The following is a 13,127-nucleotide window of genomic DNA, read 5'->3' as shown; positions in this document are numbered from 1 at the left end:
CTACAGCTGAAAAAAAGAGTAAAAGCTTCCAAATACATCTACTATGTGTACTTCCTAAACAGGTGAATAAGTACCAAATACGTCATTATAGTCCCAATATAAGGATGTCCAATGTAAGAGTTTAAGCTACTTTGTACAAAGCGCATTTTAGTCAAGAAGTAACATTCTTGTATTTACCACGAAGTAACGCTGCATGTCGGATTCTGACCCACAGTATATTGTTAGGTGCATTTTTCTTGGAAAGAAGTTCTGGTTTTGGCAGAATCTATCATTGTGATTCCAAGATTCGGTCTCCACAAGAATCCACCCTATATGCTGCTTTGTTTGAATGTTTTAGCTCCTAGAAGATAATGTGCTTTACCGATCATCTATTGGCACATTTTAAGCATTATAAAAACCCTATTGGTTTTGTAATGGTAGGGTGTTAAAACTGTTATTAAAACACTTTACAAACAAGGACACTGAATTCTGGGGAGATTAAGCAAATCCCTCAGTGTATTCCTGTATTTGTTCTATTTCTTATCGGGATTTCATTCTGGTTCCCATAATATCAATTACAACTTTATACATCTTTGATTGCCTTAGAGAAACATATTGACTTACAACCCTGTAAGATTTAATATATTAGCCAGTATGTTATCAACATACATATTTATGATAAGGATGTATTACTGTTCAGTTGCTAAGTGTCCAACTCCTTGTGACTCCATGGACTGCAGCATGATGCCAGGCTTCCCTGTCCTTCACCATCTCCTGGAGCTTGTTCAAACATGTGTATTGAGTCGATGATGCCATCCAACCATCTCATCCTCTGTTGCCCTATTCTCCCCCGACCCTCACTCTTTCCCAGCATCAGGGTCTTTCCCAATGAGTCGGCTTCTTGCATCAGGTGGCCGAAGTATTAGAACTTCAACTTTAGCATCAGTCCTTCTAATGATATGTCCAGTTGAAAGGAGTTCACGGTCTTTTATGCCCCTATAGTTGCTTAAATATTGGAGTCTTGATCTTAGTACTTAAAGAAAAGAAAAAGAAATCTGACAATACAGAATTTAAGCATTCTCAGAGCATGTTTAAGATCATTTCGGTAGGATAGGCACACTTAATGTTATTTTTCCTATGACATCATTATGGAATGGATCCATCTCCTTTCTCTGAATCCTATCAACAAGGATAATTTGGCTTCACTTGTGTGTGGGTCTTTATATAAAGAGAAATTTTGCTTATCATGATGGCTCAGATAGTTGAAATGTTATTTATCATCAAAACATTCCCTTTTTTTAAAAAAAAATTAAACTTGGGAAATTTCTTTATTGGAGTCTGGCTAAGAGAGAGGGATTTGCTGCAAGCTTGCATGTCATGTTTCCAAACCCAAAAAGCTGTGGTCCAGACTGAAGAAAGTAGCAAATTTGCCAAGGTCATGAGTGTTGGCTTGCGAAGTCTCTTGGTAAACAGCCTGCCAGCCTCTTCTTGTCAATATTCTCTGTTTGCATTCCTATTAGTTGAGCATACCGCCTTTCTATTTCTGTCTCTACTCTATTTCAAGCTTTTATATGACAGACTGTACTTATGACTTCATACACATGGCTTCTGAATGTCTTTAAGAAATGCCTATTGCTGTTTAGGGACAGTGTAGGGAGCCTGCTCCAATCCATCCGTCTCCTCATATGGTGAACTAGGAGGTCCCCAGGCTAAGTAGGTATGCAGTCCTGGGGGTTTCTCTGGACTGATGCTAAAATGTATAGGCTCTGAAATCTGATTTACTCAGTTATATCTGGTTCTGTTATTTGTTAATTATGTGAGCTTGAGAAAGTCCATATATTTACAGAAACTGTGCCTCTCATCCTTGTAAAATCACTGACAAGGTGCAGGATGTTACGATAGATCCAGTATAGACACAACAGCCATTAGACTTTACTGAGCATCTGCTATGAACCAGCTACTATGCTTGTTGTTGAGAAGATTGTTGAATAACGTACCTGGAGGCCCTGTCTTTGTGGCACTTACTATCATAGTAGCACAAGTATCGCATTCCTAATTCTGATTGTAATTTCGGATTCCTGCAGCCAGAAGCAGCAGTTCACTCAGACTTGCTTCCAATTTTCTATTTCTCTGGGCATTGCTCCCCTTGGTCAGGTTAAGATGTTCAGTACTCACAATAGCAGCTAACACAGAGTGGAAAGACCACACATCTGAGATATCACGATGCTACACATTTGTCTCCTGTAAAACATCAGAATTTTTTGTCAATGTAGAAGGTCACCTCCAGGGTAAGATGCTTGGTTCTAGTCTTTTAATTGGTGATCGTGTCTTCATCACCCTTTCACCCCGTAAGACAAATTTCAATGGTAATTTGTATGAGAATGATGGGCTGTTATCATTTCACTGAATTATTTCTTCAGAGTGTATGATCACAAGCGTAAATGCATACTCCCAATTCAATCTTACTAACATGCTGAGGTGTTCTTATGTCTATTACTTAGCTGTAGTTGTATAATTTGTTTCTGCAAATTGTTAAGAATGATGTGACTCAGAATAGAGAACAGACTTGTGGGTGCCGAGGGGGAGGGGGAGCAGGTGAGGGAAGGATTGGGAGTTTGGGCTTAGCGAGGAAAAGTGTTATATATAGAATGTGTAAACAACAAGGTCCTACTGCATAGCACAGGGAATTGTATCCAATATCCTGTGATAAACCATAATGAAATGGAATATGAAAAAAGTATATCAGCCTATCTGTATGAGTCACTTTGATATACAGCAGAAATTAACCCCACATTGCAAATCAACTATACTTCAATAAAATAAATGGAATATAAGGTGGCATGACTGGATGAAATAATTATTTAGATTTACTGAAGTGGTATGACATTTCAGCATATAAAGGCATCTTACAAGCGATGTGGTCCAATCTCACTCCTCCTACTCCATCTCCCACCATCGTATGCTTAATTTAGCTCTGGAGCATCAAGAACCCACGGTTGTCTAGTTCTACTTGAATATGATGATGGAACCAAACTCGTTCTTGAATGGGCTGTTTCATGTTGGGTCAGCATTTTTTGTGAGATTTTCTATTGTGTGCAAGAAGGCTGAACTACAGGTTAAAATAAGTAGACTTCAAGTCAAACTTCTGGTCCTTCTGGTGGGGGAGCAGTTCAGAAACAGGAATGCATTGTTTTCCTATACCAATTTGCTCTTTCTCGTTGTCTGCCCTTTCACTCCCCTAGCAGCCTTAAATGTGTGCCTGATTTAGAGTGAAGCCCTGCATCCTTATCATTTTGGTCAAAAATTTATACTCTTATGTTTCTGGTCCCACCTTTGATATTAATTGGTTACCATTTAAGGATTAGATTATCCATCCATTCACTGATATAGATCGTTAGTCCGAAGCACCTGTGTCTCCCTGACAGGCACCTACTAGATCCTGAGAATATAGTGTAAGATGTGACTTTATTTACGTGTGCTAAGCTTGCTGTCCTCTCCAAAGGAGATTAGACTGATGAAAACCAGGAATCAGTAAGTGAGAGAGATTCATGCTGTAGTGATCCTTGTTAACCCCTTTGGGTTCCAAAGATGCTGACTCTCTCCCAGTAACTCTAGAGGAAAACAGGAAACTTGGGAAACTCTCCTAGCATGTCCTTTTAGATTGAGTGGAACTTCAAAGTAAGTTCCAACATCAGAGCTGCAGACGTTCACACGAGGAACTGATTTCCCCATAGTTCCCTGAGTGCTATTCCACATCACTCACTCTCCAGGAAGAGGTGGGCGAGCGTGGTAATTAAGGCAGTCTTTGGTATTAAGATCGGTGCTCAGAGGAGACTTTATCTTCTCCTGGTTCTACTGTATTGATACTAGAAGTACTTCAGTGTCCTCAGAATTCTGCAGAAGGTGGAAAAGTAGTTTGTACTTTTATTTTTTTGACAGCCACAGAGCTATTTTCAGTCATCCGATCTTTAAGGGTAGATTTACTAATTTTAAATTCAGAAATAAATTGAACATTTAGAAAAGCAAAAAGATTATTTTCTTCTATCCTCAATAAGCAGAAAGTGGCACAAATTCAAAGTAGTTTAGCCTTTCATAATAAGTTGGCTGAAATCACTAGATGTTAGATTAGTTTAGCTGCTTTCTTCTCTTATTATAAGGACAATTTAGGCTCAATACAGAAATTTAGAAGAGTAAAATACAAACTGTAGTACAATTAAACAGGGATTAGTCACTGCTTGTATTAGTTTTGACTAATCTCACTGGACACTGAAAATTTAAAAATGAATGCAGTATTTTATTTTAAATAAAAAATTATATGTATCTAATTTAAAAAAGAGAGATGGGTGACACTGAAGGATAGGGTGGGAGGGGCTCTTTTCTGAGGATAGTGCTCTGTGAATATCAGGCATATTTATTCATTGTCATCCATCCACTCATCCTTCCCTTGATGTTCCTTCTGCTATGTCTTAGAAGTTCTGCTAAAATTGAATGCAAAATTGAGGGGACTCAAGGGTTTTATGTTTAGAGGAGATAAGATTTCAGCTCACTAGACCTCACATTGCTAAATTTCTTCACTCTTCTTTAAATTACTAATTTGAAAATAAACTGAGACCTTTATAAACTGAGTTCTTTCCTTCCCTTCCTTTCCATTCACCTTACTCCACAAATACTTTCTGAGCCCCAGCAGCATGACAGGCACCTTACTAGGCAGTGGGAGTGCAAAGGAAAGTGGCAAGGCAATTGTTTCTTCCCGTGGCTTTTAAAGTTTAAACTTGTAATTAGGGGGTATTATGCAAATATATGAAAGATAGGGCAGGTGTAATTACATCGATGCTCACAATTCAGCTCAATTATGTTGTAGTCCTGTTATGATCCCTGAAATCGAAGACGTAACATGAATGACCAATGAATAACCAGGATTGCTCACTGTATACCCGACACTCGTGCTCCTCTCCCAGGCTGCAGGGAGGGACCACAGGGGTTCATCTGGTTCATCTGGATTCATCAACCCAGATCATGGGTGCTGGGCTGAACTTGGAGTCCCAAATTGAGGTAGCTTTGTGAATTGATGTCTGTTTTCCTCTGACTTTATCTTTCCCTTTGCTTCTAAGACTTTTGCTAACGGGTGCATGCCTACCACTGTGATTTACTGAAACAAAACTATTGTGATGCCAGGCTTCTTACTGAAAGTGTGTGAATGTGGACTGTTGTTGCCTTTATAAAGTCAGATCTGAACTCTATAGTTTGCTCTCAAAACTCTACATAATGTGACCCCTTCCTGGCTTTCTATCCTTATTTCTTGTCACCTCTCTTTTTCCTAAAGTCAGTACACAGACTGTTAAATCATCTCTAGCTTTTCTCAGTCAGTATGCCGTCCCTTATCTGTGGATCTTCACCCATACGTTCACCTGTGCTTGGAGAGTATCCCCTCCCGCTTTGTGATCTGAAATTTTAACCATTACTTTTTAAAAATAATATTCTCCAGGCCAGAATACTGGAGTGGGTAGCCTTTCCCTTCTTCAGGGGATCTTCCCGACCCAGGAATCGAACCGGGGACTCCTGCATTGGAGGCGGATTCTTTACCAACTGAGCTCTCAGGAAAGCCTAAAACAATAATTTCACTGATGTATTTTTGGCTGGGCTGAGTCTGCAGTGCTGCATAGACTCTTCTCTAGTCGCGGTGAGTGAGAACTGCTCTCTAGCTGTGGTCCTCGGGCTTCTCATCGTGGAGGCTTCTTGTGTGGAGCCCAGGCTGGGGGGCGTGCGGGCCTCGGTAGAGACTCGTGGGCTCAGCTGTCGTGGCCCCCAGGCTCTCGAGCACAGGCTCAGTACTTGTGGCCCATGGGCTTAGTTGCTCAGCGGCGTGGGAACCCGTGACTCCTGCATTGCGGGTGGATTCCTTATCATTGAGACACCAGGGAAACCCACATCATTACTTTTCTATAGTGGCCTTTGCTGTTCCCCACACTCCATTTTGTGAGTTAAATAAATTTAACATATGCACTCCATCCCCACCTCCCCCCACCACCCCAGATTTCTTTCTGTATCAGAGCCTTGGAGCATGTATTTGAATGCAGAAAATTTACTTTCAACCCTATGCTGTTAAGTTTGCCACTTGCTGATAGTAAATCCTATGGAAAAGTTCCCTAAAAACCTCTGTTGTCATTTCATTGTTGAAATGCAGAAATGGTCTCTGGTTGGCTGTGAGAATGGTATTACATATGTAGATGCAAAATGTTTACCAGATAATAAGTGGTCAGTACGTGTGACAGTAATAGTAATAATAACAAATATTTTCTGTTTGGGTTATCTCCCACAAAGTTGTGGGTTTTTGAAGGCAGAGACCATGTCTGTGTTGCTTATAATCATGTTTGGTGCATAACTAACCAATGGCTGGATGAGGTCTTTGTACCACAGCCAAGCCAACATCTTACCACTCCAGCCAATTTGCATGTGGCCCTTATCCTGGTATACTTAACAGAAGCAGCCCTTGGGAGACATGGTTCTCACACTTCCAGATGATGCACGGTGTGTGAAAATGGGGTGCGTTTGGGATGTCTTTGGCATCATGATCTCACAGAGAAGGTCCTGGGGTGGGTTGACAGAATAGTCTTGATACATTGAAGTGAGCAAGTTTAAACAGACACATGAAGACCAACCAAGACAGCAGCAGCTTATTAGCATGTATTCTGATTCCTCAGGACCAGATGTGGGGTCTTAAGAACATTTGCTCCCTGTAAATTGCTATTCTTACACACCCACAGGTCTTTATTTGTAATGTCAAGTTGGTTACTTCAATGAGCCATGTGCAAGTGTGTGTGCCAATATTAATAACAGGATGAAAGGAATGAATATGGAAGCACAATACTCTGCCTTTTAAGATCATGAGGGCTCTGGATTTTGCTGAGATTTGCTAACAATAATTTTCCAGAAGGGGAAGTACACAGTGTTTGCTGTGTACACAGAGCTTTTCTCTCCATTTTTCCAGGATGGAATTTTGGGAACTTTTCACTCAGCTTGCAGTTAGCTTTATTATAGTGTTTTCAGATAGTTGTATATAGTTGAGGATGTTATGAAGTAGAAACAGCTTCAGTTATTGTACAGTTCACTTTTAATTTTTCTGTTTTTCTAATAGATCATCTCAGATTATAAAACCAATTCTGCAAAATAGGTGTCTTATCTCCATATTAGAGGCAAAGTAACTGAAGCCCAAACAAATGTGTTAATTTCTTCAGTTCACGTAGTCAGAGAGATCTGAGTCTTAGCTTACTGTTTTTTCAAAACCTATGCTGTTCCCTTCTCTCTCAGTTACTTCTAAATACAAAGGACCACCAACATCTAAGAATATGATATGATTTACTAATCAGAGGCTGTTGATAAATGTATGGAAAATATGGTACAAATAAGTTCTAACATAAATAATAACAGTATTTTGAATGACTTAATTTTTGATAGCAAAACTGTGATGGGCAAGAGTGACACATGTCAATACATTCTGAGTCTCAGGAATGCATGTATATGAATGGGAACATCCATGAATCATACTTTATTCAAATTTTTCTTTTTTAATAAAAATGCTAATAGAGTATTAAAATGCACATAAATTAAAATGATCATAAATTAGGATTAATAGCACATTAATGAATTATATTCCCACATTCATTAAGATAAAGTGGCATTTCAATATTTCCTCTTGTTAATAAGTTTAGTACAATAAATGAAATGGATACAATTTGAGGTTCAATAAATATTTGATGTAATCTTATGCTGTAACTTTTTAAAATATTCAGAAGTAAAATAGGAGATCTAGATGCATTTGGACACTTCGTTGCTGTTTTATGTCTTTTGTATAATCTTTTCATTTATTGAGTAGCTAAATAAAATTTAAATTGGCAAAGAAAGTGATAAAATCTGTTCTGAATAAAAAGTGATCCCAAGAGAACGCAATGCCTTTTGAGTTTCTAGGAGTTTCTTTGCACAAGACTTTTTTTCTTCAATATATACATATATATTTTAAGGAACAGGTATTTAGAAATCTCATGATGCAAGAACTAACTATGCACGCGTGCTTAGTCGCTCAGTCGTGTCTGACTCTTTGCACCTCCATGGACTGTAGCCCGCCAGGCTCCTCTGTCCATGGGGGTTCTCCAGGCAAGAACACTGGAGTGGGTTGCTGTGCCCTCCTCCAGGGGATCTTCCCAACCCAGGGATCGAGCTCAGGTCTCCTGCATTGCAGGCGGATTCTTTACCATCTGAGCCACCAGGGAAGCCCAAGAACTAATTATATTGGCATTTAAATAATTGTGTTTAACTGAAAATATGTGCATTTAAGCAATATTTTAAAACTATAATCCAATGAATTTTCCTTTTAAAAATGCGAATTAAAAATATATATTCTTGTTTTATTTTATTTTTTAATAGGAGTCTGTATAGTATAAAGAAATAGCACCATATATCAGAACACTTTTGTTTCCCTCCTGAGAATAGAATGTGAAATTTTGGGGTTCTGTTCTCCCCGGTACATACCAAAATGTTTCAGGCAGAGTAAGTGTTCAGTAAATACTTGTTGCCATGATTGAAAATGGAGCTGAATTCCTGCTGCAAAGATTTTATTTCTCAAAGAAGTCCCATTTCTGGAAAATATGCTCCCATAGTCTGGCCTCAGTCATCTTTGCAAAATGGGAATAATTTTCCTGGACTAGAAGAATTATACAAATCAAAGGGGAAAAAAAACTTACACAAACATAAGGTCTTAATATCCATCAGATTGTTAGAATTATGTCAGCGTTTTGAATATAGCAGCCAGAGCTGAGTTGAACTTTAGGCCTGCTGCACTTGTTTCTATCAAATAGAAACTGTGGAGATGTTACAATATACCTTCTCAAACTTCCCTTTTCTCGTGTTTCATATGGAATATTCTAATTCAATGACTTTTGGAAAAAATAAAAAGAATTAGTACATGAAAAGTGATTCACACAGTTTTTGGCACACAGATAGTAGCCCATAAAAATAGCTAACAATAATAATCTTTAAATATATTAACAAATTGAAAAGAATGCATACATTTTTATATATTTTTATCAATCTTTTTATCATTCTAATTGCACATCAGTTCATACTAAACAAGTAAATATATGAATAAATTGAAGGAGCACATATACTTTAATGTTTTCTGCTCAATTTTTTTTATCATTGCAAATGTATATCAATTTATACCGAACAGGCCAGAGTATGTTTTAGAGGCATTCAAATGTATTTGACTCTCATTACTTTACTTGATATACAGAGGGTTGCACAGACTCTCTGTGCAGCTACTATTGGCAGAAATTGATGAAGTTATAATCAATGTAGAAAGAAACAACTTTATATTGAAACATGAGGTAGTTAAAACATACTTTGCAAATTGCCACATCACTAACCAATGTCCCCTTTCATTTTAGCTACACACAGACCTGGATCCTGGGAGCAAAAAAATCAAATACATCCTGTCAGGCGATGGAGCTGGGACTATCTTTCAAATAAATGACGTAACAGGAGATATCCATGCTATAAAAAGACTTGATCGAGAGGAAAAAGCTGAGTACACCCTAACAGCTCAAGCAGTGGACTGGGAGACAAATAAGCCTCTTGAGCCTCCTTCTGAGTTTATTATTAAAGTCCAAGATATCAACGACAATGCCCCAGAGTTTCTCAATGGACCCTACCATGCCACCGTGCCAGAGATGTCCATTTTGGGTATGTATGCTTCCATTTTTCACAGAACTGTTAACAATCATCTTTAAAATAGCTTTTGGCATCAGGGATAGTGTGTGATTGAATAAGAGACATTTATTACCGTCTTATCTCTAATTTGCATTTCCAAATCCCCATTTTTGGCCTCAGTTCCACAGCTCAATAGCTTTAGTCCCTGAGTAATAGGAACTGACGAAGCAGTTTTATTAAAATCTCTCTCCTTGCACGACAGTACTTCAATAGGCTGAATTTGTATTCCTCTCATAGACCTGGAGTTCGAGTATTGTTACTGAAGCGGATTTATCAAGATTTGTTCCAACATGCCAGACTAATCCTATTGATATTTGCTTGATGTTTAATTATTTGTTTGTGTGTATTCACATGCAGATATAGCACATAGAGAAGTAGAAAACCGTCCAGGTCTGTAGTCAGCCAGATATTGCATTGAGCTGGTGGGTAGAGTCTAGAGTGGATTAGGAAATCAGCTACTAGGGACTTGTGTGTTATGCTCATCTTACTTGGACTGAACTTTTAAAAGAATCCTTGCTATCACCAATGACTCACTCCCACTTTTTGTGAAGTATTCATTATACTCCACAGAACAACATTTATTCCAAAACACGGTTTTCTACCTTTTTCTTCCCTTTTTTTGGTATTTGCTTATTTATCCCCAAATCAGTATTATCTGGTAGTTCAGCTGGTAAAGAATCTGGCTGCAATGCAAGAGACAACAGTTCGATTCCTGGGTTGGGAAGATCTGTTGGAGAAGGGATAGACTACCCAGTCCAGTATTCTCAGGTTTCCCTGGCGGCTCAGATGGTAAAGAATCCACCTGCAATGCAATCACCTAGGTTTGATCCCTGGGTTGGGAAGATTCCCTGGAGAAGGGAACAGTTATCCACTCCAGTATTCTGGCCTGGAGAACTCCATGGACAGAGGAGCCTGGCAGGCTACAGTCCATGGGGTTGCAGAGTTGGATGACTGAGTGACTTTCACTTCACTTCATCCCCAGACTCTGGCCTTGATACAGGAATTCCTGACCCGGGACTTTATACTAGAATGAAAAGGAATTTTAGAACTCCTCCTTGTCTGACAAAAGCAGTAGACAGAATCCAAGATCCAGGGCGAAGAGCACCAAAATCATTTCTAAGCATACAGTGGATAGAATGGATACCCTGGTTTGTTTCAAACTGCATTTAAGGCAACCTATAGTCTATGCAGCAAAATAACATAAATTATAAGTAGGTGAACATAATGTGATAAAAAAACACACACAAATAGAGATACAAATAAAAAACCCCAATTAGGTAAATAGCTAGGCTTCATTTGATCTCTTATTTTTTAACCTACACTATAACTTTGGTAGATGCACCGATTGCAGCAGCAAATCAGAATTGGCCTCAGGTGTTCCCATCTTACCAGTGTATTTCTTCTACCAAGACTCTATTTTGTCTATTTCTTGTGTAAAGAATCCAACTTTTATGTATTTTTTTTCTTCTTATCAAAATCAAATCACTCCTCTATGGTAGGCTGAAATGACACTTTTTCTAGGAAAAGTTTGTGGGAGACTTCTAGGGATTTCTAACAGAAAGTTCTCTCTCTTCCATCACTACTACAGCAGAAAGGAACCCACGAACAATCAAAAACACCTTCATGTTCATACTTCTTTTAAATTCTGACAGGTAAACAGGAGCTGAGAAATACTATATTTTTTTCTTTCTTTTTATTTGCTTCTTATTTCATCAAGTTATTTAGGGCAGAGAACTTGCCTAATCCATCTTTAAAAAAAAACTTTTTATTGTATATTGAGGCATAGATGATTGACAGTGTTGTGATAGTGTCAGGTGGAACAGCGAAGGGGACTCAGCCATACATGCACGTGTATTCATCCTCCCCCAAGCTCCCCTCCCCTCCAGGCTGCCACGTAACATTGAGCAGAATTCCATGTGCTGTAAGTAGTTCCTTCTTGGTTATCCATCTTAAATATAGCAGTGTGTACCTGTCCGCCAAACTTCCAAACTATCCCATCCCTCGTTTATTCCCCTGGCGACCATAAATTTGATCTCTAAGTTTATGAGTCTGTCTCTGTTAGTGTAAGGTGATTTTAAAGGACTATTACCACTTGCAATACATACAGAATTGTTATTGTTTAATTGCTAAGTCATGTTCAATTCTTTATGACCCCATGCACAGTAGCCTGCTAGGCTCCTCTGCTCATGAGATTTCCCAGGCAAGAATACTGGAGTGGGTTGCCATTTCCTTCTCCAGGGCATCTTCCTGATCCAGGGAGAGTACCCACGTCTCCTGGATTGGCAGATTAATTCTTTACTGCTGGGCCAACCTGGAAGCCCTACATAGAGAATACTTAATCTTAATTACTAATAAATGATCAACAGAAAGCTGCTATTTTTTCCTTCATTATTATAATTTCTACATCTTTAATGGCCAAGTCTATACCTATTTATTGTAGATGTGTCAGTGGCTTCCACTTCCATTCCTGTGTGTATGAGTCATGCCCCTGATAAATATGCTGAGGGAAAAAAATAAAATACAAACTTCTACAAACTTCATGGTCAATTTCAGCTAAGGAAAGGAATTTAAAGATATTATTAGCTATATAACGCAATGTGTATGTGCACTTATACATTGTTCCTCTATCTAAAAGATTTTTCTTTGTAAGAGTATAGCAATATAGTATAGTATTTCTTTATAAATATAGTATTTATACTATATTTATACTGCTCAATACTATACTATATATACATAATATAGTATAGTATTTCTTTATAAAAGAAATAATCTACACCAACTTACATAGTTATTTTAAAAATGCTTAGCTTGTTACATCTCTGCTGAAAACCACATGGAATATGCTGCAGTTGAAAGAGTGGGTTTTGAAACCAAATGGATGAAATTTTGAATCCTGGTTCTATCCCTTATTATCTGCTCGACTTTGAAATTCAAGGAGGTGAAACTGTTGCTTATTTCCCTTGGCCACAGTGCAAAGATAACTTCTATCTTGCTTTCATTTTTTGATATGATAAAATAGAAGGTAAAGGCATGCCATAATGTAAAGAAGTGTTCAATAATTGGTAGTTGTGGTTTATAAAATTATTTTTATTAATCTCATTCCCATATTACCTGTGGACTTTTCCTCTGTATCAATTTTATGCATCGGGTATCTGGTTTCTGTTTGACTCCAGCCTCTCTGGTTAAAGGAGGAAGAGGCAGCGGCACTATTTTATTGTCAAGTGTGAATTATTCCCTTCATTTCTCATGAAGGTGAATATCAGGATGAAGGTCAGCGCCTATCTCTGTTCTCTCCCCATTACCACTGTTCTCTTCCAGCCTGTCTCTTCCCTCCCTACCTGCCTTCTTTCATTTTTCTTCCTTTGCTACTGCAGAAATGCCAACAC

At 38.4% G+C, this 13,127-nt stretch overlaps 1 protein-coding gene across 2 annotated transcripts in view; it reads left to right on the top strand.

The window, feature by feature from the left end:
- CDH8 (cadherin 8) overlaps positions 1-13,127 on the top strand; it is a 395,613-nt gene that overhangs the window by 128,325 nt on the left and 254,161 nt on the right. For both annotated transcript variants that reach the window (XM_065925450.1, XM_065925449.1), the window contains exon 3: positions 9,420-9,714. In XM_065925450.1, the coding sequence (XP_065781522.1) occupies positions 9,420-9,714 (295 nt within the window). The remainder of the gene's footprint in view (positions 1-9,419; positions 9,715-13,127) is intronic.

The sequence above is a fragment of the Muntiacus reevesi genome, chromosome 2, assembly GCF_963930625.1.
Source record: "Muntiacus reevesi chromosome 2, mMunRee1.1, whole genome shotgun sequence".
NCBI classification, from domain to species: Eukaryota; Metazoa; Chordata; class Mammalia; order Artiodactyla; family Cervidae; genus Muntiacus; species Muntiacus reevesi.
The sequence above is the reverse complement of the archived record's forward strand: the minus strand, read 5'-3'. Positions and strand labels throughout refer to the sequence as shown.